General features: G+C 57.1%; 4 protein-coding genes and 1 pseudogene across 5 annotated transcripts; 2 read left to right on the plus strand and 3 right to left on the minus strand.

The window, feature by feature from the left end:
* Positions 1 to 131: 131 nt before the first annotated feature.
* On the plus strand, positions 132 to 855 carry PHYSODRAFT_342730 (hypothetical protein; the record flags this gene model as incomplete). Its single annotated transcript, XM_009541221.1, has 2 exons — positions 132 to 760; positions 840 to 855. The coding sequence occupies 2 exons, from the start codon at positions 132 to 134 to the stop codon at positions 853 to 855; spliced, it is 645 nt and encodes a 214-aa protein (XP_009539516.1).
* An 8577-nt stretch (positions 856 to 9432) lies between these two features.
* On the minus strand, positions 9433 to 10008 carry PHYSODRAFT_534915 (hypothetical protein; the record flags this gene model as incomplete). Its single annotated transcript, XM_009541222.1, has 1 exon — positions 9433 to 10008. A coding segment is annotated over one exon (576 nt), but the record flags the coding sequence as incomplete, so codon positions are not given.
* Positions 10009 to 10479: 471 nt separating this feature from the next.
* PHYSODRAFT_396874 (hypothetical protein) lies at positions 10480 to 10830 on the plus strand (the record flags this gene model as incomplete). The annotated part of the gene is made up of 1 exon (XM_009541223.1): positions 10480 to 10830. A coding segment is annotated over one exon (351 nt), but the record flags the coding sequence as incomplete, so codon positions are not given.
* An 8863-nt stretch (positions 10831 to 19693) lies between these two features.
* On the minus strand, positions 19694 to 19765 carry PHYSODRAFT_t1632 (annotated as a pseudogene). The gene has a single exon. The product of its transcript is annotated as a tRNA-OTHER (tRNA).
* A 4154-nt stretch (positions 19766 to 23919) lies between these two features.
* Positions 23920 to 27122, minus strand: PHYSODRAFT_342736 (hypothetical protein; the record flags this gene model as incomplete). The annotated part of the gene is made up of 4 exons (XM_009541224.1): positions 23920 to 24954; positions 24984 to 25153; positions 25245 to 25584; positions 25653 to 27122. The coding sequence occupies 4 exons, from the start codon at positions 27120 to 27122 to the stop codon at positions 23920 to 23922; spliced, it is 3015 nt and encodes a 1004-aa protein (XP_009539519.1).
* Positions 27123 to 27744: the final 622 nt, after the last annotated feature.

Here is a 27744-nt window from a genome sequence, read left to right on the forward strand (position 1 = left end):
GATCCCGCTCACCCCTTCCAAGTGTTGCGCCAGCTTTTCCCAGATGAGTCTTGTTTGATCAACACGACGGGTTTCCCATCCTCGGTGGCTATATCCCGTCGTGCAACTGGTCGAGCTCTACTCGTTCGCCTATGGCGGCAGTTCCGGGGTACTCCTACCACTCCACCGAGAAGGGCGACCTTGGTTTCGCCTTGTGGGAGCGACGCCACTGGATTAGGGGTAAAGCCGTCAAGGCGTATATCGATAACCTCGCCAGAACCCTCGGTCAGCGCAACGTGCAAGTCCTAGCGCTTCGACAAGCGTGGTCCAAGTACCACCGAGAGCGCAGTTATCGTGCAGATCGCTTGCGAGACCAGATGCTCCACAGGATGTGGAATGGGACCATTACGTACGACGGACAACCTCCACAGCACCGCACCGAGGTTTTGCTGGAGCCGTCGTACTTGCAATACTCGTTCGAGGTGATGGAGTCGGTCCCCACTACCGACGACTGGGCCCCCGAGGTGGCGGACGTGGACGCCCGCGAGCCGTGGCGTAACTGTTGGTTCCAAGCGCCGGCCGACCACCCCTACAACACGGCTTTCGCCCCTTGCAACGACGTCCCGTTGTTCGTCCCCAACGGATCGACTGGGGAGACCATGGCGTCGTCGGTCGTGGTTGAATCTTCTCTGCGGACTTCGATGGTGGTCGCTCCATGGGTGGCCGAGTTCGCAAACGCCCGTCGTTCTTGCTCTCCAAGCCCCGATGAGGAGACGAAGGAGTCGGGTGAAGATTTGGCCTCGTTAGACCCCGCTTCAGCTTCACCGTTTCGTACACGTTCTTTTCCAATGTCGACCGAGGTTCGTGGCGCCTTAGGCGACACTGCATGTGCTATCCCAATCCAAAATAATGTCATGTTGTTTGTTCCATTTCGTCACTCCTGCTCGCGTTAACATTCTCCACCTCCAATGCCCGGTCGCGGCTCCCAGAGTCTCATCTCGGTCCTTGAGCGCTGTGGCTGCGCCTAACGATCGGTTCGTAGCCATGACACTCCCCCGTTCTCTGACCACTTCGTCGTTAGCTTAATACTCACCCGTCAGCTTGGGAAGCACAATCGGATCCCTTCCGTATGAAGCGCTGCTTACGAAGTTTGGGTTGCCCTCTCATTAGCTTAATCGTCACTTCCTTCTCCTGCAGGGGTTCCGACCAAGGCCCCATTTCGTCTTCTATCGTCTTTAGCTCCATTTCAAAATCTCCATCCATCATAGGTCCATATATAAGCGTAAGTCGACGTCTGACGCACCGGTGCACACCCCTTTACCGCTCAATAACGGCGTTCGAAACCTCGGTCACCCCTCCTTCAGCTTCGCCATCACTTGTTTCATCTACTATGGGGTTCACCGAGGTTTGTTCGCGTCTTCAGCTACCCCCACGTCTCCGTTTTGTCTTGTTTCGTTCACATTACATGCAGCATGCAAATTCCAGTAGCATTCTTCGTCTGTCCTTGCGAGCTGGATAGCCCTCGCAGGCAGGTCAATAGTCGTCTCCAGTAGCCTCGTTCGTCTGACATCGCGGGCTGGATTCCCCCCGCGAGCAGTTCAATCCTCGTTGAGGCGCAGAATTACTCCTCGTCGGCCACTTGGACCATTTGCAAACGTCGGTCGCTTCGTTTCCGGCGCAGGTAATCGTACAGGAGGCCACCGCACGACAGATTGGACGCTGGTTCCCATGTCGGCTCGTCATAGCCGACCCACTTCACCTTGAACTCTCGGACGGCCCGGTGAGTGCTCGTTGACAACGGTGTCCGGTCATCGAGGATAGCCTCGACTTCATACTCACCGTCCAGGTGGTCCGGCTCAAAACTGTCTTCAGGCAGTAGTTCCTCGTCGAAGTCAAGACGAGTGTCTTCGGTGACCCCACGAGCCAAACGAACCCTCGGTCGGCCTTCGAATTCGTCCACTGACTTGAGTCGTGAAACATGCACCACCGGGTAGAACCGGTATCCACTTCGGTCGGGTAGGTCCAGCTCATACGCAAACTCTTCGACCTTCTTCTTCACGCGGAACGGTCCGTGCCACCGATGGGCTCAGTCCTGGTCGAACCCGCTCCATGTACAGCCACACTCTGCTCCCAGGCTGCAAAGCAAGCCTCGTTCTCGTCACTGTAGCTCCACCATGGTCAGGGGAACTCGATGCTCGGTCGACCGAGGTTCTATTCTCGCCGACGCCTGCCGTAGCTCCTTCTCCTTCCTTCCAAGTGATGCATTGTGCTCTTCAGCTCTCCGAGCCTTTTCCGCGGCTTGGTACTCCTTGGTCATCCTCAGGGCGATTTCCTGCTGTCGGTTGACCTCTCGGCGCCATGCTAGCGCGTCAGTTTGGCTACCGAAACCTCGTTTGAGCGACGCGGACATTGCCTTGAGCGTCGACTGTGCATCCCACCCATGAACGAGGTAAAACGGAGTTTCCTTCCTCGTCGTATCACGGGAGTTATTGATGGCGAAGATCAGTCTTTCGGCGATCTCGTCCCAATCCTGCTGCAATGGGTCTTCAGCGTATACGCGGACTGACTGCATGATCGTCTTCACCGATCTCTCCTGCTGACCGTTGGCCTGCGGTCGGTAGCTCAGGGTCGCTCTCGACCGAGACTGCATCATTGCTGCGAAGGCTCATAAATCGAGGATCTCGGTCATGACGGATCAAGGACGGTGCCCCAAAACGTTGGTAGACACACTCCTCGAAAGCTTGCGCAACGCGTAAGGCGGTAGTGTCAGACATGGCTTTGCCCATCACGAATCCCGTGAACGAGCATTGGAACAGCAGGAGAGCCGTGTTGCCACGGCGACTCTTCGGTAGCGGTATCACGAAATCCATAGAGACTAGTTGGAAGGGCCTCTCGGCTAGGATGTTCCCTGGCGAGTACCCGCGGAACTGGGGTCGGCTCTTACTTGAACTGCAGTCAGGGCACGACTTAACGTGTTTCTCCACATCGGCATACTGCCCGATCCAGTAATAGTCTCTCGCTGCTCGATGTAGCGTACGAGTAATATCTTGGTGACCGCCTTCGAGTGAGTCATGACAGCTTTGCAGGACCTCTTGGATCATCGTTGTGGCTCATCTTCAACTCGGCTTGCTCGTCGTCAGTTGAACGACGGCTCGTTCTAGTGTAATATAGCACATCGTCCTCGCTCAACACACATTGGTCCGCCATTTTCCATGCATCTCGTGCTGCTCTGTATCCAATCTTTGCATCGTCTCCTCGTAGCACTGCCTTCCGATTCGACCACCGTAACTCTTCATCTTGAGCGGTGGCGATTCTCCTTCGGCGTTCTCCTTGTACTACCAGCGGGTCAATGTCTTCTGCGTACGGTGGGGCTGGTGACGTCTCGGCACGCAGCGGTGAAGCTTCTGCTTCATTCTGAGACTCGTTCGGCACACCATTGGCTTCTACTCGGTGAGATGCATCTCCCTGATCGGTGACCGAGACTTCATCTGCAAACCGGGCGTGTTTCGCCTTTGCTCTCGCGTGCCGTCTGGTCATCACAGCCACATGTCCGGGTTCAGTCTCGTTCTGCCGTCTGTGGTCGGTTTCTCTTCGCACAAAAGCGAAAAAATTCTTGCTACGAGGTTTGGCAGAAGCTACCACAGCCCATACTGTGTTGGCCGAGGGTATGTCCTCGACGACGCATCCGTCAGCAACCTCGTAGATGACTTCAGCGATACGGTTCAGCTTCATCAGCTCTAATACTCGGTCGTCCGACGATACCACCGTAGACTTCTTGCACTCGAGAGTCTCGTTTTCCAGAGAGTCGGCCGCAGCGTTAAACTCTCTCACCACATGCAGGTACTTCACCGACCGCAGTTTGGCCGTGATTTCTTGTGGTGAATGAGTTGTTGCAGCAATGACCCCTTCCGGCAGGCTACCACCCCTAGGGCTTGCTGGATCGCGAGCCTCGAATCGCCAACGACGACTAGATCGTCGGCTCCATGCTGTAATGCAGCAGAGACGCCGTTGTTCATTCCGGTGTACTCAGCGAGGTTGACCGTGGTGTTCTCGAGGTAAGCGCTCGCGGCAAGCACTACAGTCGACTCTGGTAGCTTCCATAGTATCCACGAGCAACTGCCATATCCACCATTCTTCTTGGTCTTCGCAGACCCGTCAAACGACATAACGAAGCCTCGATAGGACTGCGGTAGGCGTGCGTAGAGCAGACGCGGGTCCAAACGAGCAGTCGGTGGCCCTCGCGTCCGGGTGTTATCAACGCCAGTGACTTATCCAAATCAACGAAATTCGTCAGGCCGGCTTGGAGTAGCTGGGCGAACGAACAGTCGGTTTCTTTGACTCGTTCGACCAATAGGTGCCACGGTGACAGCAAGACGGCGAACTGGGGAGCCCGACCGAACAATGTGGACCCAGTCGAGTGTCGAAAACCGAGTGCAGACCCGGACACGCTGTCCAACGAGTTGAGTATAACACACCTTCAGTATCAGCAGAAGCGCGAGGACCTCTTTCTCGGCCGGGTGATAATTCATCTCAGCATCCTTCAAAACACGTCCGCAGAAGCGAACGGGGTGTAGTTTGCCCTCGTGCTCTTGCATCAACGTGGAACTTAGAGCCCACTCGTTGGCAAACAGCATAACATGTACGTCCTTCTTCCGGTCAAAATGTCGTAGTATCGGCGCTGCCGAGATCCTCTGTCGGAGCATCGCAAAGCTGTGCTTGGCCGCGGTGAGGTCACCCCCGGCTGGAAGTCCTCGTCCTTAAGCTGGTACAGCGCTGCTCCATAGACCGCGACGTCTTGGATGAAGCGACTGTAATAGTTGAGTGCCCCAAGGAAGTACTGCATTCCTTTCCTCTTTGACGGGAACGGAAGCTCGGTCACCCCAGCCAGCTTCTTAGTGTCCGGTCGGATACCTTTTGCCGAGACTTTGTGGGACAGGAAGTCTACTTTGGACTGCACGAAGATGCTCTTCGTGATGCTGATACTAATACGGTACTCTTCGAACCGTGCCAGCAATCGGTCTAGCGTCGCCAAGCACGACTCGAAAGTCTCGGCACCGAAACAGATATCATCCACGAAGGACCGGCGTCTGAATACTTGTGTCAACGAGGATTCATCGGGCTCCCCGTTGGCGAACATGTCGGCGATAGGGCTGTTGACTAGTTCGGCTACAGCTCCCTTACCAAGCGAGTTATCTCGGTCGGCCTCGAACTTGGTCCGGAATGGTTTTGGCGCGCCAGTCGAAGCCTCGTTCACCCCAGCATGAGCTTCCTTGTCATGTTCTTCAGCTAGACGTATGCGCTCCGAGAATTTAAACCATCCTCCCTTCGGTTGGACGAAGCCCCAAAGCGCGTTGTCAATCATGCGTTGATAGATCATCGGTGCGTTCTTCAGGCCGAAAGGCATACGCAACCACTCGAAGTGCCCTAGTGCGCAGACGAAAGCAGAGATCTTCCGAGCTCGTTCGGTCATCATAATGGCCCAGAAGCCGCTAGCGGCGTCGAGCGAGCAAAACCACAAGTACGCCTCCATGTCCTGTAGCGCGTACTCCATAATCTCGGTGATCGCATTAACGAGCTTGTAGTCGATACACAGGCGGATATCCACCCCATTCTAATTCAGGACGATGACGATTGGCGACGCCCATGGGCTGTCCGAGAAGGAGATAAGCCCGGCCTTCAGCAGACCCTTCAGCAATTCGTACAGCTTACCGAGGAAGCGAAGCGGGGTCCGCCGAGCCTTCTGTTTGATCGGCACGTGCCCCTGTACATTGATGTCACATACAACACCATAGGCTGGAGGCGGCAGAGCGTTGCCACTCGGAATCATGATCTTCTCGTGGCTCTTCAGCACATCGACCAGATCCGTCTGCTGCTTCTCGCTCAGCTCGTGACACGAGGCGGCCCCCAGAAAATCGCCGACGATGTGCCGTCACCCTTTGGACTTGGAGTTTGTATTGGATGCTGATTGGTGGATGACTTGGATACGGCGCGGCTGTACCCGTGTGACATGGATGACGACTGTGGGAGAGAAGTGATTTCTCGGGATGAATCCAGCGCCTGACCACAGATGGGCCCAGCTGGCTGGAAGTGTGAATCCTGGGAGTGCACGCCCAGGATTTCAGAGAACACTCAGTCCAGCCGCGGACTTTCCCTTAGGATGAGTGCCTAAAGTCTGGTGGAAAGTGTCTCTGGAGAATGTATCCCAGAGTACACCTCATCTTGCTGTGGCTCAGAGTGTCCCAGAGGATCCAATTACCCTGAGAATCAACCCACTAACTCCATGATCATGCGCAGGAGGCCGCTAAACCCGCTAAAAAGCTTGGACTTGTGGAGATACACGCGAGTCTGTGATGTAGCAGATTTGTAACCCAGAGTGCCGCACGATGACCCAGAGTTCACCACCCTGAGTGCAGGTGACCCAGAGTTCCAAAAAATGATTCTCTGGGTTTGGACCATAAATCCAGACTCTCTATACTGAACTTAAGTGTTTCCCAAGCCAACATCCAAGATTCCTCAGAATTCCCCAGGATTTCAGAAGATGACCCTGAGTGTCACATGATTTTCAGGGATTCAAGCCAGCTCGAAGTCAGTCTGCAATCAAAGTTATGCGTGACCTTGAAGAACCGCTATGGATGCGCAGACTGGATACTTTCGAGGAGCCGAGAGGGAGTCCTGCGCAATATTAAACCAAGTCGAAGGACCCACAATTGATACTTTCGACGCCGTGCGAGAAACGGAGTCGCAAGCCGATCGCAAGTTGGGCCCGCTGAGCCCAAGGTATACTCAAGACAAGACGTTTGACCCCAAGCATAGTGAACAGAAGATATTTGCCCGAAGAAGAATGCAGAAGAGAAAGAAGTAAGAGAGAGAGAGAGAGAAGTAGCTGATAAAAGACAAACAGAGTTCCTTTTACCCTGTACTGCGCAAGTGACTTCGGCCAAGCCTGCCGACGGAAATCCGGAGGACCCGAGACTACGACCGCGGGACGCTAAGGGCACATCAACGGCGAAGGACAGCCGTGTGTGAGGACTCCTTCAAACTCAAGTCCAGTTAGGTGGGGACCAGCGACGGCCTTGAGCTTCCTGGAGTGATCCACCTATTCCATATCCTAGTTGGGTCACTTGCTGTGCTCGTGGTAGCCCATTTCATATTATTCCAGAGGGTATTCTGGGGTGCTAGGTAGTCGCCTCCAGGATTTTGTATTGACTGTTTGTGTGAAGGGAAGGTAACTGATAGTGATTGTATTTTCCTCCTTTATTGGAGGTGGTGCGCGTTTGTGTGAGTCTCAGGGGAGCTAGGCCCCTGAATTTCAGACTCGAGTGAGCCTAGTGTGTGTGACCCACCGTCCAAGGGTCCAAAAGAATAAGTGACGGCTAGTTGTAGTGTTTGTATACTCTGTATTTGTTGGTTTTCTCGAGCTAGGAGGGCATTTGGGTAAGGTTTCTTCTGAGTTCCAAGTGCCAGAGTTGACTGAAATCCTGGACCCTGAATTCGTGATATTCTGGGTTTCGGGGGATCTGATTCTCTGGGTTTGCCTTTTGGTGTGGAGGTGCGTTCTGAAGTAGACGTGCACTCGCGCACTTCTTCGACGCTACATTTACAACCGGTGGAGTGCCGTTCCGTCGAAGACAAGCGAGCCGACAGGGATTACACAAGGTACCCACGCCAACCAAGGAGTGTGATTCCCAGGGTTTAAAGCTTCGCGGCTGCGAATCTCTGGGTCTATCTTCTTGCTGTTGACTCTCAAGTCGATTCTCTGGGTCTACACCCTGGGGAACAGTCTTGGGCTGCGCTATACGAACCCCCCTGGGCGACAAAGGTTTCATCGGGCCTCGCTTCAGCTGGTGCGCGTGCCCGGATTCGATTGTCGAGGATTTCGCCGGATTCAAGTGTTGAAGAAGTGCTGAGTGCCCGTCAGCTTCAAGCTACCAAGATGCCTGGAGGACGAGGGGCGAAGAAGGGTGGACGCGGTGATGGAGGACGCGGTGAGGCGTCACGTCAGTCGCGTCGTGTTCAAGTATAGAGCCTGAGGAGCACAAGGACCTGGAAACAGTCGTCCGCGACGCTCGGAAGGCGAAGAAGGCTGCTCGCGAGAGTGAGGCAATGCAAGGTGGGGACGTCGAAGCGTCTGCAGTTCAAGATCAGCCTGCTGCTGGATCGCAAACTCAGGAGGGAGAAGTTTCCCCTGCGTTCCAAGGTTCGACGGAGGTGAACTCTGGGTCGCGGATTCCTGAAGTCCCAGAGGAGCACACCCGCGAGGGTGGTGCTCAGGCGTCTGAGGGAAGCGCCAATGCGGTTGAGCCCCCGGAGGTGATTGACTTGGTCTCATCTTCGGACGAGTCTGTTGTGGAAGTGAAGGCGGAGCCCGTGCGAGCGAAGGAGGAGGCGAAGACTCAGAGTTCCAAGGTGAATTCTGGGTTCGCACCACCTGAACCCAGGGTTTCAGCGCCAAGTTCGCAAGCGGCACCCAGGAAAACGCCTGAAGACGACGTCCGGGAAGCTGCTGCTCCTGCTCCGGAATCGGGAGCAGCGGCGTTGGACACGGAGAGCATGGTGCTGTACGTCCGACGTGAAGTCCGACGCTGGAAAGAAGTGAACCCTGGGAAGGTGACGCTCCCAAGTGTCGTCTATGAGTGGCCGACTCCGAAACCGGAGGCCAACTCGTACTTCGCGGCTGCGTACGCAACGGGAGACTACTTCAAGTGGCGTTTGTCTCTGGCGAACCAAGACGAAGCTTGGATCTCTGAGTTCCACCTCGCCCGGTGGGGTGTCGGAACTGCCCAGGATCTCATGGCGACTACGATTCCCCAGAGTATCATGACCGCACGCGAGTGCGTCGCCATGCTGCAGACTCTGTTCTTCGAAGCGGGATTCGAGTTTGTAAACTTGATCCCTGGCTGGTCTTCGACGCGTGCTTCCAGGATTCCAGAAACCCTGGTACGCTCGGTCATGGAGGAAGTCCAGAATTTCATTGCGGTGGAACTGGTCGAGTGGAGATTGGTGATAGCTGGTGTGCCTTTCAAGGTAAACTCTGAAGATCACGCCACACCAAGCGCCCAAGATCAAGCGCCAAAACTGGATTACCACAAGGAAGATGGAGACGGTGATCTATTGATGACGGACTACGATGCGGATCTACTGGGCCGACAGTTTGTCCTGAGATCCAGGGTCACCGGACTCAGGATTTCACAGAGCCCGCGAAGGTGAAGTGATGGTGAGCCGCGATCCAAGCGCCCACAACATGGACCGCCTCGCCCGCAAGTCCCGTCGACGCCATCCGCGCTGTCTACACCGTCGTTGTCTTCTCTTTCAGCGTACAAGTCCTCGACTGGCGTTTCGCTCCAGGGTTCCACTCCCCTGAATTCCATGTCCAATGGACATGATTCTCTGGAGGCGGAAGCCAAGGACGCTGCCCTAGGCACGTTGCCAAGTGCCATCGGTACCTCGCGTGCTTCAGATGCGCCGATGAGCGGAGTCAACACCAGAGTTCCAAGAGCGAGGTGCGCTCTCGACGCTCGACGATGTCCAGAAAATCAGCTGCGTCGAGTCGCTCGAGTGGATCCGTCCGTGTCCGCGAGGTCCGGGCCCGCTCAAATCGAGCTGAATGTCTTGCGACAACAGCAGGAGTGGCAGGCCCGTATGGAGCAGGAGCAACGCGAGTTTCTCGCCAGAGAACGCCTGGATGCCTTGGAGCGCGAGCGTCTCAGGGAACAACATGACCTGGACGCGCGTCGCCAGATCCAGGAACTCACGGATCGCTTGGTCCACGCTGAGAACACCCGAGGAGAAGCCGAACGGCGTGCGCAGGACGTGGAAGCCCGCCAGACCCAGAGTTCCATTGAAACTCAGGGGATGACCCAGAGTATCACGGAAGCTGTACGTCTTGAGCGGGAGCGCCTGGACGCCGCCTATACTGAGCGCTGGCAACAGCGCGAAGCCGAAGCCGACTCGGGGCGCGCGCGCTGGATTTCCGAGACCTATGCGGGTTGGAAGGAACAAATGTCGACTATGGAGCAGAAAGTCCAGGAGCTCGAAGCGGAGAGAGAGCGAGAGCGGGAGTCTTCCGAGAATATCCAGCGCTTCCGCGCTGGCCAAGTGCGCGACCTTCGTGCAACATTGGCCCAAGTTCAAGCGCGACGCGCAACCGCTATCCCTGATTTGGCAACAAATGTGAGGTCGTCAGCGCCTCTGAACCCTGAAGTTGCAACCCTACCCCAGAAATCCAGCGGAGTAATCAGTGGAAACGCAAGTGTCGCAGGCCAGAGACGGGAGACAGCTGACCCGAAGAACACTTCCGAAGTCGCCGCCTCCCAGCTAAGAGCGACCCTCGCGCAGACTTCCGCCGACACTTCCGGCAGAGTTGCGCGCGGCAAGCGGGGACATGGTGCTACGGAGACCAAGGTGACGCAGGATATCAAGCTTGAGCCTGTGTCTCTAGGGAAAACGTCGGATCCCAGGAGAACAGCGACCTCTAAGGCCTCGCAGGGCTCTTAAACAGACTCCAAGCGCTCTGCGTCCAATAAACACCAGCAGAAGAAGAAGAAGCGTCAGGATGTCAACCCACTCTCGGACTCAGACCCAAGTTCCGATTCCAGCGATGATGACTCGTCCTCTGAAAGTTCGGACGACAGTTCGGACGAGAACCCTGGGGTTAACCTGACGGCGGCCTCTACGGCTCAAGCTGGAACTACGCTCCTGACGTTCCGACTGTACATCAACTCGAATACTCTGGGTGAGTTCGACACGAAGGCGTCACTCAGAGAACGCGTACAGTGGTGGCAGCGTTTTGCGAACATAGCGGCCCAGGGAGGCTGGTCCACGAAGACGCGAATTCAGGAGCTCAAGTTAAAACTCTCGGGAGCTGCGCGTGACTGGTTCAACCAGTTGCCCAAGCGCACTCAGCGTGACTGGAAGGAGTTGGTGTGTGCATTCAGGAGGAAGTACTGCAAGGCGCGCTCGTCGTACTCTGAACGCTACTTCACGATGGAGATGAAGAACTCAGAGAGCGCCCTGGATTTCTTCTATCGTCTGAACTCCGCCGCTGGGAAGGCTGACATTGACTTTCGCCAGTCTTCGAAGCGTCTGGAGAAGCATATCCGGAGGTTCATCACGAAACTCAGGGACACGCGCCTCAAGACGTCGCTGCAAGGCCAGAGATTCAGGAGTATCGCTGATCTAGAGTACGCTCTGGAACAGGACGAAGATGTCTGGAGTCGCAGCGACCATGACCCTCCGCCCCCCAGAGTTCGTGACTTTCGGGCCGACAATATCCCTCAGGGGCACTTCAAGCCGAAACGTGCAGGACGTGCGTACGTGACTAGGGATGATGTCTCTGACTCTGAGTCGGATGAAGACCCTGAAATTCACGCGCGTTTCCAGGAAATCACGGACGAACCCAGAGTTTTTCAGCCCGAAGTGCGAGCGCGAATTCAGGGTCAACTCGTGAGATCTCTGGAGAAGAAGCTTCTACGTCTATCGCTGGGAGCCTGGCGAGTATGAAGGGTGCCGAGTGGACTCAGACGCTGACGAACGAGGTCTATCGCGTGATGGATAACATGGGATGGCGTCCACCCCAACCAGGATCAAACGCGAACTCTGGATTCCGTTCCCCTCGCCGCGAGAACCCGAATTGGGACAAGTTCTGCGAGAAGTGCGGCAAGTAGGAGCATCCAGAGGAAAACTGCTGGAAAGACGTCAAGTGTGATCGCTGCCTGGAAGTAGGTCATCCAAATCACTTGTGTCGCGCGCAACCGTGCGAGTCCTGTGGCAAACTACATCTCGGAAAACCGTGTGAAGACTGGAAGACACTGGAAGCTGTGAAGAAACTCGCCCGCCAAGGTGCACTGAAGGACATGCCGAGCCAAATCCTGGATAAACTCCTGGATGGCGAAGCAAACTCTGGGAAGCCGTCAAACCAATAAGCCCGCTGGGTGGGGACCCAGTACGCGCCGGGCTGAAGAAGGCCCCAGAGTTATGTGTTCTAGTGTATGTAGGGCCGGAGTTGAGAACAAGAACCCAAGATAACCAACAATGCATGACTACTTTGACTCAGGATTTCATGACTTCCCCTGAAAATCAGCATCCTGAACAAGCGAACTCTGGGTCGGTGAACTCTGACGAAATTGTGGAGTACAAGTTGAACCCTGGAGAGCGCTACGGGTGGTGGGAAAACAATGATCATGACCCAAAGAAACGTGATGTGGTGATGGTGCTGTGAACGATTGCCGAACGAGAGTTCTCCTGGATACCGGTGCGACTGTGAATATTGTGAGATTCGACTTAGCGCGTAAGCTCGGACTCACACTCAAGTCGCACAAACAAACCAAGGTGTCTGGCGTGGGAGGCGTTCCGACGTACATCGATGCCAGTGCTCATGTGAAGATTACTCTCGGTTCGAGGGTGATATATCTCCTGGACGTCTGGGTTGCTAACATCGGCGAAGGGATCGAAGTACTTCTGGGTATGCGTTTCATGTTTGCAGCTGGAGTGAGGATCAGTGTTCGCGAAGGTCTCGTGACACTTCCGGATGAAGAGGCGATCATGATGTGTAGATGGACTCCAGAGGATTGCCTGGGTGTCGACATGCCCGTGGAAACCACGGGTAGTTGGTACCTGGCCCCTGGGGAATCCAAGGTGGTAAAGATTTCGTACGGACCGACGAACCCACAGCGTGAAGTTGTGTGGGCAGGACGAGGTGACCGCTAGGTAACGCACCTGATTTACGCTGCGAGATCCTGGCCGGTCGCTGTGAAGGTGGTCAACATCTCGGACAAGAACGTCTGGATTCACAACAGAACGCCAGTCGCCTGAATAGTGGAGTATGGTTTCTTCCCACGCGCCGAACGCTTTGAGCGCCCTGGTTCTTTTGCGTATCGGGAGTGGCAGACTCTTATCCTGGAGAGTGTTCAGTCACGTGAGGGCAGACTTCGTGCGGAACGCCGGGCTGCGCTGGAGCCATCCTGTGTCGAGACCCCAGAGTATCAGTGGCCTACGAAGATTCTGCCGCGACCTGCTAAGGGCCCCGACATGGCACTGCTTGCCTCGATTCTCAGGAAACCGGAGACGCGTCGCGTGCGTTTCGCGGAAGACGCTGCAACTCAGACCGAAGAAGTGCTCCCTGGAGACCCTCCTGAGTTCCGAGACGTTGCGGTTGATACGAGTGACTTAGGTGACGCTCTGAAGGATGCGGTGACCGATGCTGCCTCGCAGACTGTCGGAATCCCAGAGTGCATGAGTCCTGGAGATGATACGGCCGCCGAAACCCTGAGTTTACAGGTTGAAGTTGGCAGTGATTCTCAGGGTCAGCGGGGCGAGGAAGGTGATTCTCTGGGATTCGAGGTGGATGACGACGATTCTCAGGGTGCTGTCGAAGAATACTGGGATATCCCGATCTCAGAGATGCGGGGGTGCAATGGGCCCCATTTACATAAGTAGGTAGATTGACAGTACATAAAGTAGTTAAGTCAGTACACGGCTAGCGTGTACTGACGGTCATCGTGATTGGCTGAATTGGGGGAGCCAGACCCCATTTCAGCCAATCAGGCGTTGACCTGCATTGAGTGGCTCACATGAGACCAGGGGTAGCCGCCCTGGTCCTTACATAAAACGGAGTTGATTTTACCCAAGACTGACTGCTTGGTCTCATTAAATCCGAGTCTTAACTAAGCTTCCTCATCGCTACGTGTAAGCTAGTAACGGACACACACCTGGCCCGTTACACCTGGAAGCACTTTGTAGTCCTTCCAACGACCAAGACCAAGATGAGCCAAGTCCTGACGTCCGGACCTTCAGGGGCAACCCTGGTGCATGGTGCCTTCCCCCATCTCACGCGGATTGAGTGGGAAGCTCTCCACCGCCTCGCGGCGGTGTCCGGAGAGGCTGTTGTCACCTCGCTGCTGAGCTCAGCGATGCCGGAACAACAGCGCCAAGCTTCCCAAGAATTCATGGAACGCGAGCTCGCCGACGCGAATCGGCGGGTCACAACTCCCTCGCGCTCCTCGAGGATCGACGTCGTCAAACTCGAGACATCGACATACTCCGGTGTGGGTGACGACCGGATTCCGCTGAACCGCTGGTTCCGCGAGATCGACATCGCTATCGCCTCGCGCATGATTGAAGCGCCGGCGGCCAAGTTCAACTTCCTACTCTCCCGGCTGTCCGGGAAGGCCAAGGAGTGGGCCTCGTCGTCGACCAGCACGCGTTCCTTGGATGCGCTCCAGATTGACCTCCGGCTCGCGTTCGAGCCGCCCCAAGACGAGTCGCGCGTTCGTGCTGAGTTCTTCGCCCTCAAACAAGGCAAGATGTCCATGCACGACTACGTCCAGAAGACACGACACCTTGCGTCGTACATTGTCACCCACCCCATTGACATGACATCTCAGGTGCATGTCTTTGCGTTCGGGATGCGCGAAGGCATGAAGCGGTACTGTCTCATGAGAGCCGAACCCTCCTCGCTCGAGGAGGCATTCGCCCTCGCGCTCCGCGAGGGCTACGTGGTGTCGGCATCGTACGCGCGCCCTATGCCGGACGTCTCTCGGGTATCCGCACCCGTGCCCATGGAAATCGACGCAATTGAGGCGTCGGGTGATCGACGGGGCTCAGCTTATGGTGGGGAAGGAGGTCGGAGCGCTCGTCCTCTGATTTGCTTCCGCTGCCGGAAGATTGGTAGAGTGCCGCGCGCCAGCCCCAGTTCTCGCGCACGTCGATGCCGACGCTAGCCCGGCCGTCCAACCAAAAAACGGCCGGAGCCAGTAGGTGCGGGGCGCCCTACTGGATGGAACGAAGGTCCGGGTTTTCCGGTGGCAGCCCAGCCTTCTATCCCTCCCGTGCTATATGCACGTTTTAATGCTACCACTACGAGTAGCGACTCGAGGCTGATCATCGTCAGCCTCCATGTCGCCGGCGCCCGACGTCCACTGCGCGCGCTCCTCGACTCAGGAGCGACAAACAACTTCTTGCGCGCGTCGTGTCTGGCGGTGCTTCCTGCGAGCGTTCGCGTCCGGAAGGGTCCGGGCGAGGTGGAAGTCAAGCTTGTGGATGGCAAGGCCCACCGCGTCGCCCGACGCGAGGTGTCCCTGCCGTACACGTTCGACGGCTTTCGCAGCAACGACGACTTCCTGGTGATCGAGATACATTACGCGTTCGACTGCATTCTGGGGATCCCGTGGCTTGCACGGTATCAGCCAGAGATTGACTGGCTGGCTCGGTCAGTCAAGCGTCGAAGTGGCTTCGACGTACGTGAAGTGTTGACGCATCTCTTGTTGGCTCCAAGAGACTGGCCTCACGTTACCGTCGTGGACAAGACAGCCACGACGCAAGTTGTGCACAGAGCGAGCGATGACTCTCTCTGTCTGGCATGTGCCGTGCTGTTGGATGATGATTATGTCCGGGTGATATCGCGTGGGCGCGATGACGGACGCGTGGTCGAGCGACGTGCGCTCCCACACAGTGAGAACAAGTCGGCGGTCGAGCATGGGTTCCCGTCGAGCTACATATTGGCGGTCGAGCATGAGTTCCCGTCGAGCAACGAGTCGACGGTCGAGCATGAGTTCCCGTCGAGTAACGAGTCGACGGTCGAGCATGGGTTCCCGTCGAGCAAGATGTCGACGGTCAAGCGTGGGTTCCCGTCGAGCACGATGTCAACGGTCGAGCGTGGGTTCCCGTCGCACAATGGGACGGCGGTCGAGCCTGGATTCCCGCCACAAGTTGAGCAGGCGGTCGAGCATGAGTCGCTCCCGCACAATGATGTTGCGGCTGAGAGCGTGGTGCAGCCGCGTACCGCCGGTGTGATCGAGCGTGGCCTCTCACACCTAGAAGAGGGTGAATCATCGTCGAGCGAGAGCGATGCGTCTTCTTCGAGCGCCCGCTCGAAGCGAAAGAAGAAATCCAAGCGACGCCGCCTGAAGCCCCGTCGAGAACCGTCAGCGACTGAGAACCCACCGAAGGAATCGGTGTGCGCTCTTGACTACGTGGAGGGCGCTCCACGACGATCGCGCGTCATCGAAGTCGCGAGTCCGCCTCGCGATGCCAACACAATCACGCGTCTCCCAGGACTCTCCAGGAAGAACTTCCTGCGAGACCTGAAGGCAGGCGAGATCGAGCAAGTGTGTCTGATCACCGAGGCGGTCCCGGTGGATACGCTGCACGCGGTCAAGGTCGAGGATGCGCCGTCGAGGCCCAAGCACCCCGAGCCCAAGTCAGCGCGCGAGGAGCGCTTCGCGGCGCAGTCCTGGGAAGCTCTGCGTGATTCCGGTAACCCCGTGTACGAAACTGCCCGCGAGTACGCGGACATCTTCCCCGACAAGATCCCCGCTGAGCTCCCGGCGGACCGAGGCGTGCGCCACGAGATCGACCTCGCGCCTGGGACGAAGTACTGCGTGACGCGGCAGTGGCCACTTCCACGTGACCAGGTGAAGGCCATCGACGACTTCTTCGAGAGCCGCCGCCGGGCAGGTCACGTGCGCGAAAGCATCTCGCCACACTCCAGCCCGACCTTTTCTGTCAAGAAGGCAACGGGCGGGTGGCGCATGGTTCACGCGTTCAACAAGTTGAACGATGTCACCATACCCGCGCAGACGCCAATCCCGCGCAAGGACATGGTGCTGGACTCTATGGCAGGAAGTGTGATCTATAGCGCCATCGATCGGACCGATGGGTTCTACCAGATACTCATGCGAGAGTGTGACATACCTCTCACAGCGGTAAGCACTCCGAGCAGCATGCTCTGGGAGTGGCTGGTGATGCCCCAAGGTCTGAAGAACGCGCCGGCCACGTTTAACCGCATGGTCTCCCATGTGCTGCGTCCGCTCCGTGACTTCGCACCGAGCTATTTCGATGATATCTTCGTGCACAGTCGCGCCGTAGGTGACCTCAGCGCTGTCGAAGTCCACCTGAAGCACCTGCGGCAAGTCTTCCAGGTGATGAGGCAGAACAAGCTCTACGCCAACTTGAAGAAGTTCGTGTTCTGCGCACCGGAGATCCCGGTGTTGGGCTGCGACGTGAGCAAGGATGGAGTCCGCGCCGACCCTGAGAAGGTTGAGTCAATCTGCTCTTGGCCGACCCCCACGAGTCCCACGGAGCTTCGTCAGTGGCTAGGCATGGCCAACTACTTGCACAAGTACACCAAGGACTACGCGAAGTTTATCCAGCCACTGTCGTCGCTGCTGAAGAAGGACACCACGTGGTCGTGGCGAGAAGAGCACCAAGCCGCATTTGGCTCGGTGAAGAGGAGTCTGTCATCCGCCCCTGTCTTGATGCTCGCAGACGATTCGAAGCCATTCCACGTCGTCTGCGACGCAAGCGACTTTGCCATCGGGTGTGCCCTGATGCAGTTCGACGAGGAGGGTCGTGAGCGGGTGATCAGCTACCAGTCCCGCCAGCTCAAGCCGGCGGACCAGTGCACGACAGGGAGCTCCTCGCCATGCGCTACACATTGGTCAAGTTTAGGGTCTACCGGCTCGGAGAGCAGACGTTTGCGGTCTACACCGACCACGCATCGCTGCGAACTGCGATGAAATCCCCGCATCTGTCCCAGCGCATGGCCCGCTGGCTGTCTTTCTTCTCCGAGTACAACTTCGTGGTGCACTACAAGCCTGGCAAGAACAATATCCTCGCCGACGCGCTGTCTCGGCGTCCAGACTACGACCCACGTGAAGGCCTCGAGCGCCAGGCAGCTGACGAAGATGATGAAGACGCGTGTGCGGCGTGTGTGACGTCGGGGTTGAACCTGACGAGCGGCGCCCCCAAGATGCCGCTTCGGGACAAGATCGCCGCAGCGTACGAGCATGACGCGCAGTACGCCAGCATCCTGGCCCACCTCCGCTCTCCATGCGAGGCGACATTGAAGGCTCTGTCGCGCTCGACCCGCAGCCACGTCGAGCGATATCGGCTTGATGGCTCCCTGCTGACGTACACCATCGACCGATTCGATGCCCTGAGAGTGGTAGGGCCGAATGACGAACACCTTCGCGCCCGTATCATCCATGAGTACCACGACGCTCCGATCGGGGGTCACTTGGGACGCGAAAAGACCTTCGCGGCGGTGGCGCGAGACTTCTTCTGGCCCCACTTGTACAAGTGGGTGCGCACTTGCGAGATCTGCCAGCGAGTAAAGCCCCCGCCGTCATCGCAGGCTCCGCTGCGTCCACTTCCGGCCCCCACGGAAGCCTGGCGCTCCGACTCGATGGACTTCGTCTTTGGTCTTCCACCCGACTCGAACGGGCGCACGGGAGTCCTCGTTTTCGTCGACAGGTTCAGCAAGATGGTGCATCTCGTTCCCGTGGCTGCCACGGTTACTACGGAAGAGTCCGCAGCCCACTTCGTCGACGCCGCCTTCCGCCTTCATGGTCTGCCCGACTCCATCGTCTCGGATCGGGATCCGAGGTTCACGTCCGCATTTTGGACGGAGCAGTTCAAGTTGCTTGGAACGAAGCTGGTGATGTCCACCGCGGCTCACCCGGAGACGGATGGACAAACCGAACGCGTCAACCGCGTCGTCGAAGACGTGCTCCGCAGCTACGCTACGTCGTTCCCGAGCTGGAGCGCCTTCCTGCCCCTGACCGAGTTCGCTCTGAACAACGCCGAGCACTCGTCGACGGGCATGACTCCATTCTTCGTGAGCTCCGCGCGCCACCCGCGTGTACCCGCTATGCTTGCTATGAGCCAACCCACGGCGGCTCGTGCCTCTACGCTTGATGGGGGAGGAGCTGCCGCTAAAGACTCACCGCCAACCAAGACGCCGGCAGAGTCGTCGCCGGTCGAATCACCGGCGCCGCCACGCTTACCAGTGACCGAATCAAGCGCGAATGCAGTGACACGATCCCAACTGAAGAAGGCCCTGACTGCACCGCGCAGTGCGGTGACGCCGCTCGCAGACTGGACGGAGCGCACTCTGATCGATCCCGCTGGCGCACCAGCGACAAAGCAGCAACCGGCTATTCCCGCTAACTACGCACCGAAGTCCTCAGCGGGCCCCGCAGACCACTCCGCGGTCTCCGAGTTTGTGCAGCAGCGTCAGGCAATCAAACGTTTCGTGCGGGACGCACTGCAAGCTGCAGTAGACAAGCAGAAGGAAAACACAGAAAAGCGTGGGCGCAAGAACAAGACTTCATTTCGCACGGGTGACCGTGTGTTACTGTCCACCGAAGGCATCCGCTCCTCCGCAGTGACCAACCTCGGTGCCAAGAAGCTCGCGCCGCGCTTCATCGGCCCGTTCAAGGTGATCAAGGTCCTCGGCGCCGCGTACACACTGGACATCCCGTCGTCGCTGCGTCTTCACCCGACTTTCTACGTCGGGCGCCTCAAGCGATATTATACTGCCGATATTCCGACCTCTGATCACCAGGATTCACTGGCGGGTAATGTACCCGAGGCTACTCGCGACGTCAACACCCATCACCCAAGCCTGTACCGTCGCGATGGTCCTTCTCCGATTGTCGACTCGGCGGGTGAAGCGCGCTGGATTGTGGACCGCATCGTTTGCCACGAGGACCCATCTCTGGGTTTCCACCTGACGAGGACACGTGGGAGACGCGTGCAGCTCTTCTTCGGGATGTCCCCGATGTTGTTCGTGACTATGAGGCGAAGGTCGCTGCTGCTGAAGAGACCACGGAGCTCCCCGCGGAAGCTGAAGCCTCAAGTGAGCGTGATGATGGAAGTGGACCCCCACCGCAAGCTCGCGGTGGCGTTCACCGCGAAGACTAAGAAGAAAACCTGACGACGACCGCCGGACTCGAACCGGTGACCTCCGCCTTGGTGGCGCAGCGTTCGACCACTGCGCTAGCTGGACTTCCGAGTCCCCACGACGGACCACCCGACCTGATCAAGCTTGGAGCGACTGCGCATGGCAAGTGGCAAGAAGGATTCGCGTGGGGATCGAACCCACGCGTCACAGCTCAGCACGGCGAGCGCTTGCCCACTACACCGCTCCACCGATGATCGCCGGTGTCGAAGATGTCCAAGCTGGTCTCGCTGTTCCGTCCGTTCGAGTCGACGGTTACGCGACTCTTCGTCGGGAGTTACTTCGAAGGGTCGTAGCGAGGAGCCACGCCACGCTGATCGCCATCCTGTGTCTCGACACTCGCCGGTTCTCCGCTCTGTGCGCATCACAGTTGCGCTTGTCGTCAAGCGTTGGTGTCGCTTCCCATGCTGCGTCGTTGCCACGACCGCCGTCCCTTCGGGTGTCCGTGGATGTCCGCGGCCACTTGGGGCGCTGCGCATTGCTTCGGCGTGTGCGCCGACGAGATGTCTCGGTGTGTGTAAGCTTGCTGCTCTTGCGTCGTCCTGTGTCGCTCGGTGGCACGAGCGCCGTCCCTCCGCCGCCTCGGTCGTCCATGGTGTTCTTCGAGTGTTCTTTCGGAAATGTGTCTTTTGCGCTTACGTTGCGTAAGCGCAACTTTGAGAGGGGGGGTGATGTAATGGGCCCCATTTACATAAGTAGGTAGATTGACAGTACATAAAGTAGTTAAGTCAGTACACGGCTAGCGTGTACTGACGGTCATCGTGATTGGCTGAATTGGGGGAGCCAGACCCCATTTCAGCCAATCAGGCGTTGACTTGCATTTGAGTGGCTCATATGAGACCAGGGGTAGCCGCCCTGGTCCTTACATAAAACGGAGCCCAGAGTTTCAGGTGAAAATGCACCGCGACTTTCAGTGTTGAAGGACGAGATGACTGTTTTTCAGCGTAACATCCCGGCTCCCTCTCTGATGGGCCCTGTCCTGGGTCGAAGCTCGTATATTGACGACATCGCCCATGGTGCGCCTACTTGGGAGCGGATGTGCCAGGATCTGAACGCGCTGCTCTTCCGACTACGTTACTGGAATATCTCTGTGAGTCTTCCCAAGAGTGAATTCGGGAAGTTGTCCATTCCGTACCTCTCCCATAAGATTATTGCTGAGGGTATCCGGGCGACCCCTAAAGTCGCGAAGGGGGTCCAAGACTTGCCGTTCCCGACGACACTGAAAGACGTCCAGAGTTTCATGGGGAGTCTGAATTACTACAACAAGTTCATTGAAGATCTACCCATGATCGCGGCCGTCCTGTACGAGCTGACTGAGGAACAGGTGAAATTCAGGAGAGACCTGTCGAGAGCCCAGGAAGCCTTTGAAATCCTGAAGCGCAAGATTGTTTCGACTCCGTTACTCAGACATCCTGATCGTTCAATGCCCTACGTGATTATTCCCCACGCGAACCCGTGGGCAGCATCCGCTGTGTTGGGCCAGGAGTACGACGGGATTGTGCATCCGGTTCGATTCACCGGACGCGTCCTGAATGACGCTGAGCTGCGGTATCACATTGCGGAGAAGGAGGTGATCGCTATCCTGAGAGTCCTGGAGGTGTTTCGCACTCTGGTTGAAGGCAGCCCTAAGATCGTTGTCTACACGCGATACTCTGTGTTGAAGTGGTTGCTGACTTTGCAGTCGGCAGACGGTCGAACGGTGAAGTGGGGTCTGAAGTTGTCCCACTGGAACCTGGAGATACGCATAGTTCAACGGGATAAAGACGGCTTGGCTGCAATTCTGGGTGCGGGTATTACCCCCAGAGAACACTTGGATGATATCGCTGAAAACTTGATCCCAGCCAAGGGGCGCGTCAAACCTCCAGTGCCTATCAGTATGGAAATGCTGGAAGCGGATTATGAGGGGTGTATTCTGAGTTTCGATGGCGCCGCTAAGACCTCCACGCGACAAGGGAGCTGCGGCTGCATTCTGTGGCATGTCCCCGGTTGGGAAATCCTGGATGCCCAGGGATTCATCCTGGAGAACGTGACTGTGAATGACGCTGAGTATCATGGACTTCTGAAGGGCCTCACTCAGGCGATCGAGCGTGGAATTCAGGATGTCGTTGGGGTTGGGGACTCCAGGATTGCCATCCAGCAAGCCCAGGGTCTCATCAACTGCAATCAGCCAAATCTCCAGAGGAAGCTGGCCGAGTATGAAGTGCTGAAGACGAAGTTCAAGTCTGTGCGGCTGGTGCATGTCAAGCGAGAATTCAACCAGGCTGCAGACTACCTGACGTCTAAGCCCCTCGCGCTTGGTGAATTCTGGAAGGTGGAGGATGCTGAAGAACGAACACATCTGCAGTTGGTGTCCAAGATTCACGAGAAGTTGGTAAAACCGAAGGTGTTATTGAACGTTGGAATTCAAGGGAGTGATTCTCAGGGTGTCGAAACTCTGGGTATCCCTGGACCTGAGTGCGCTCCGTTGCCTGCGGCGGCTAAAGTGTTCGCAGTGATGACTCGGGCACAGACTCAGGAGACCGAAGCCCAAAGCGAACCCATGGGACCTTTGGAATACCAGGCTGAACGCTGGCGACGCATCAAAGTGCACCAGGACAAAGCTGATCACCTGCTGCGACTCAATGATTTCCTGAAGGGCGACACGACGAAGCTGTCGCACGCTCAAGCCTGTTGCTTTTTCAGGATGCGTTCTCAGGATTCGTCATGTGCAAACCCATGAGTTCCACCACAGCCCAAGACGTCGCTGAAATGTACGAAGAGCAGGCCTTCAGGAGATTCGGCGCGAGCTCGATGCTGAGGCACGACCAAGACCCAAGGTTCATGAGTGAGGTGTTCACGCGCTTCCGTGAACTTCTGGGTAGAAAGCAGCGGGCCACTCTGGCGTACCGCCCCCAGGCGAACGGACAGCAAGAGCGGTCGGTGCAGACCGTCGTGCGCAGCATTCGAGCGTACATTGCAGAAGCGGACCAGAGTGACTGGGACGACCATGCTGAGCGCTTGATATTTGCCCTGAATACATCGTTCGATGCCACTCGCCTGGACACTCCGTTTTTTTCTGGCGCACGGCTAGGACGCACACGGTACTGTGTCTGCAATGCTGGGACCCAGGCCTTCAAGTATCCAGGAGCGCACCGCGTACGAGTGGCCCAGGAAGCTACAGCGTGACTACAGTTATGCACAAGCTTGCGCTGAGAATCTCCAGAAGAAGGCCAAGCGGGCGCGCTCTGCCGAACAAACCAGGAAGTGGTGAGAGCTGTCCGAACGACTGAAGGCAGGATTCGCAGTCGGTGATGCTGGGTGGCTGTGTGGCTGTATATACCGAAGGTGCAGCCCGGGCTGAGCCGCAAACTGGCTCACATGTGGCATGGTCCCTTCAGAATCCAGGAAATCCATGACAACTTCCGCGTGAAACTCAGGGTCGAGAACACAGGGTATCGCGTGAACCCCTGGGTACACGTGAGCTGTTTGAAACCCAGAGCACTATTCCCGAAGCGACCCACTGTGGAGATCGACGTGGACGAGGATGATGACTTTGATGCGGCGCTGCTGCCTGAAGACAATTGGGAGCCCGACACTGCGAACGACGAGTACGAAGTTGAGCGAATCCTGGATTTGCGCTGGACTAAGCGGACCCGGACAGCGAGACGTATTCGCGAGTACCTTGTAAAGTGGAAGGGGTACGATGAGGCCGAGTGGCTGCCTGTGTCGAAGCTCAACTGTGGCGCCCTGCTCTACGAGTTCAATCAAGGCGCAAGAGCGCGAGCCCGTTTCCAGGCCATGCAGGCTGGAGATGATCACCCAGGAGTCTAGCAGTCTGGGGTGGCAATGACCCAGAGTTACATGTGATTCTCAGGGGAAACCCTGGGTGACACTGTGAAACTCTGGGGAAAATCGACGGAATGTGTGAATATTGGGGATGGAGAACGTGAATGTGATTTGAATTGATTTGATTATGGAGAAGGTGATATTGCTGAGGCTTCGGCATTGTGTGAAGTGGTGAGACAGAAGATCAAGGCGGCGAGCTTTACGAGGACCTGGAGGCAGTAGACGAAGTTGGGTGACCCAGGGGAACGATGTCAACAGACGGTGAATCTCTGGGGAAGACTCTGAAATCGAGATGAAATCCTGGATATGTTATTGGAAATTATGCTACGACATGTGAAATCCCGATGGTTCCCAGGATCTGGTGAGGACCTGGATTCTCACGAGTGCTTGAGAGACAGTGGGTTGAGCTTGCGGATGGCCAGGGGCTTGATGTGGCGCTTGATGTTGTTAGGCACGTATTGGAGCCACTCATCGTCGTCAGCCGCCGTGTTCCATTGGACTCGAGAGGGCTCACGAATGTCCAACGTCGCTAGCTGGACGTCCAAGTCCTTGCACTTAGCTCCCCCGAGTTTCTTGGCCCTGGGATCCCCCCAAATCCAGTAGCAGCACTTGTCCGGGAACTTCCAGAGACTCGGTTCGTGCCACAACGACGGGATGAACCCTGGGGTGTTGTGCGAGCGCTCAACGAGCGCCTTGTACGCTCTGCGTAGCGCGTTTCGACGCGACTTACGCTGAGAGTCCATGGTGGCGTCTGCTTGTTCTTCAGTCGGAATAGGCACCCAGTGCCCGCGCTCCCAGATTGCCTGTGCGTGCTTGTGCATGGCGTCCACGACGACCTCCAACAGCTTGAGCGCTTTCGCGGAGAGCAGCTCTCGCTCATGGAAATAGAACACTCGGAAGCGACCCTGAAGCATAGTCTCCCAGGGTTCAGAATCCAGGACTTCTTGGTATGCCTCACGATCCCAGCGCTCGTGAACAACGTCGTACGAATACTTGTGGATCTCGTACTCTGGGAACCCAGGAGTCTGGCAAGACGCACTCTTGGTCGAGCTTGGGTATTGCACAAGAACCCCATAGATGCGCCAGGAAGTCTCGTTGTCCTCAGGGTCTTCGGCCGTCATCAACTCACTTGAAGTGAGCTCCGAGTATGATTTCCGCGCGAGTGCCGACGGATGCTTGGAGCGTGATGTAGCCTTGGACCCCTGAGTACCACTAGAACCCTGAGTGGCAGACGTGTCTTTCTTGTTTCCCGTGCGACGCTTCTTCTTCGACTTCGAGTTGGAACCCTGAGGTTCCTTGCTTGACTCAGAACGGGGGCGCTTAGCAGGAGGCTTGACTTCCAGGGGTTCTTCTACCCCATTGTCGTCCTCTGCGTTGTCGTCGTCCTCTGCGTCGTCGTCGCCCTCTGCGGCCTCGACGTCCTCCAGAGTTTCAGGGGAACCTCCTCCTCCTCTTCAGAGCTACTACTAGAGGCGCTCTCCTCAGGTTCCTGGGCGGGAGGCTGATAGTCCGGGTCGTTCTCGATGTCGTCCACCGTGGAATCGGCGTCCTCATCAGGGTACACCATGTGGGCCATCGAGGTTCCCCCAGGGTGGTGGCACATCACCGCACCTGTCCAGACGCTCGTCCGCCGTTTCGTAGTAAGCCTCAGGGGCGTATTTGCGCCAGGGAGTCCGATCGAGACGACGCCAGTACATCATACTCACGAGCATCTTGATCAGCTGCGGCTGTCGGAAATGCCTGTGGGCCGCCCGGTCGCTGCCGATCCACTCCATGGCTGTGTCGTACTTGAGCCCAGCAAGAATAGCCTGACGCACGTCTGGCCGAACTTCCTTCCAGACGACACCCCCAGGGAGCATCGTGTGTGCGGCCTCCTTGGACACCACAGTCTTCTCGCCGGCGCGACGCACAGAGTCGCGGCCAGGCTGATGATCCTTGGGACGACGCTGGACCTTGTGAACCTGGGGGCTTGCGGAGTTCGACTGCGTTTTTGGCACCTCAGAGTCCCGTGATTTTCTGGAGCCTTGACCGTTCTTGGAACCCTGAGATTTTCTGGAATCCTAAGTTTTGCCTCCGGCCTTCGCGCCGCTGCGAGACTTGCTGCCAGGACCCGTGAGATCCAGAATTTCAGGACGACGGACGACCCAGACCCTGAAGACGGAGGCATACGCGTGCTCTTCTCTGGATACGGGGCCGCCGCAGCCTTGCGCTTGTCCATGGCCGTGACGTTGATGACAGTGTCCCAGGATTCAGGAGGCTTCGAGTCCTTGATGCAGAGATTGAAGAGGTCGTGGAGACGCTCCCAATTGCCCGTGAAGTCTGTGTGCTCCTGGAGGAAGTCAGGGAACTTCCAGGGGTCCACGGTGGCTAACTCAAGACGCGATTTCAGGATTCGCACTTGTGCCTCAGAGTCGGCAAGGCGCGCCTTGAGTTGTGCCTTCTCGGACTCCAGAGAATCAATCTCGTCTTGGTACCGCGTCTTTTGCTCGCCCAGCGCGACTTTGTACTTGGATTCAGCATCATCCACCTTGCCCAGGGCCTCTTGGACCTCCAAGAACCAGTAGTCGCACGTGAATTTCCAGGTGCGCTTCAGTTCCTTATACTTGCGTCGCGTGTCGACTACTTCCTGAGTGGCGGTGAAACCCTGCTGAGAGTCAGCCAGAGAACGCATGTTTCGGTAGGCCCCGAGGACTCGACGCAGGTAACCAGTCATCTTGAACACGCGCTCAGCGAGCCTTGTGCTGTTGAAGTGACGCAGGAGTGAGGCCATCTCGCGTCGAATGCCGATGGAATTCAGGGTGTTGTCCAACTCGAATGCGGAAAGAGGCGAACGACGTGGACACAGGACGTCGATCCCAGCGTTGGCACCGCAGACTTCCTTCAACCCCTGAAGATTCTCGTCGGAGAGCTCCTCGAAGCCGATCAGCGTAGACGCGCCGCCGTAGCCTTCCATGGCGAATGCACCCGCGCGAATGTCGTTCACGATCCCTGGGACTCCCACGAGATATGCGTTGGTCTTGAGATCCGGCGGGGTTGGCAGTGTCCAATGCGGTGGGTGCACAGGGAGTACGAAGTCGGGGACATCCACCTCCTGCTGCCGAAGCATACCCGCGAAGACGAGCCCCCTGACGTCCTCCAGCGTCGCGTGTCGTGGTAACTTGAACTCAGGGGCATCCTCCAGGTTCACATCCGCAGCCGTGTCGCCTGCGTCTGGAGCTTTAGACTCTGAGTTCGCGTCACCAGTTTCCTGGGCTGCAGCGTCAGCCGAGGCAGTGCCATCGGCCTCGCGCATATTCGCGTCAGAGGTTTTGCCCGCGTCGCCGGAGAAGGAGACGCGCTTAGTTTCCCCCGTCCTGGTGACGCCCGCCGAAGTGTTGCTGGACGCTGAGTTGCCCGCCTGGTCGCCGCCGCCGCCCGCTGGAGCGGTGTTCGCAGGAGCGTCGCCGGTGCGCTGCTGCGTCGGAGGTGGCGCGCTGCAGGGGGGCGCCGTGCCTTGAGCTGGCACCGTCGCTTGCTTGCCGTCCGAAGGCACGCTCTCCGCCATGTTGATGATCTGTGAAATGGCGATGTGACCGCGCATTGCCCGTTGGAGTTTTTGCGTTTGAGAAGAGAACCTTGAAGATAGGTCCTGACCAACCGTTGGGTAGACAGGGTGTCGCCAAAGTGAGTGAAATCCTGGGAGTCGACAGAGTGCGACGGCCGTATCGAAGTCGACGGTGGATCGCCCTCTGTGTTTGTGTGGCCTGGCCATGATTCACCGGTTCGGAGTTATTTCCTCTTTGATGTACCTGGACCAGGAGGGGCGGTTGACACGAGGCGGTCCCCAGAAAATCGCCGACGATGTGCCGCCACCCTTTGGACTTGGAGTTTGTATTGGATGCTGATTGGTGAATGACTTGGATACGGCGCGGCTGTACCCGTGTGACATGGATGGCGACTGTGGGAGAGAAGTGATTTCTCGGGGTGAATCCAGCGCCTGACCACAGATGGGCCCAACTGGCTGGAAGTGTGAATCCTGGGAGTGCACGCCCAGGATTTCAGAGAACACTCATTCCAGCCGCGGACTTTCCCTTACGATGAGTGCCTAAAGTCTGGTGGAAAGTGTCTCTGGCGAATGTATCCCAGAGTACACCTCATCTTGCTGTGGCTCAAGTAGTATATAACATCATAAAATGAGGTTAGTTTTTCACGAAATATGACAT

Source organism: Phytophthora sojae (assembly GCF_000149755.1).
Source record: "Phytophthora sojae unplaced genomic scaffold PHYSOscaffold_20, whole genome shotgun sequence".
NCBI lineage: Eukaryota > Oomycota > Peronosporomycetes > Peronosporales > Peronosporaceae > Phytophthora > Phytophthora sojae.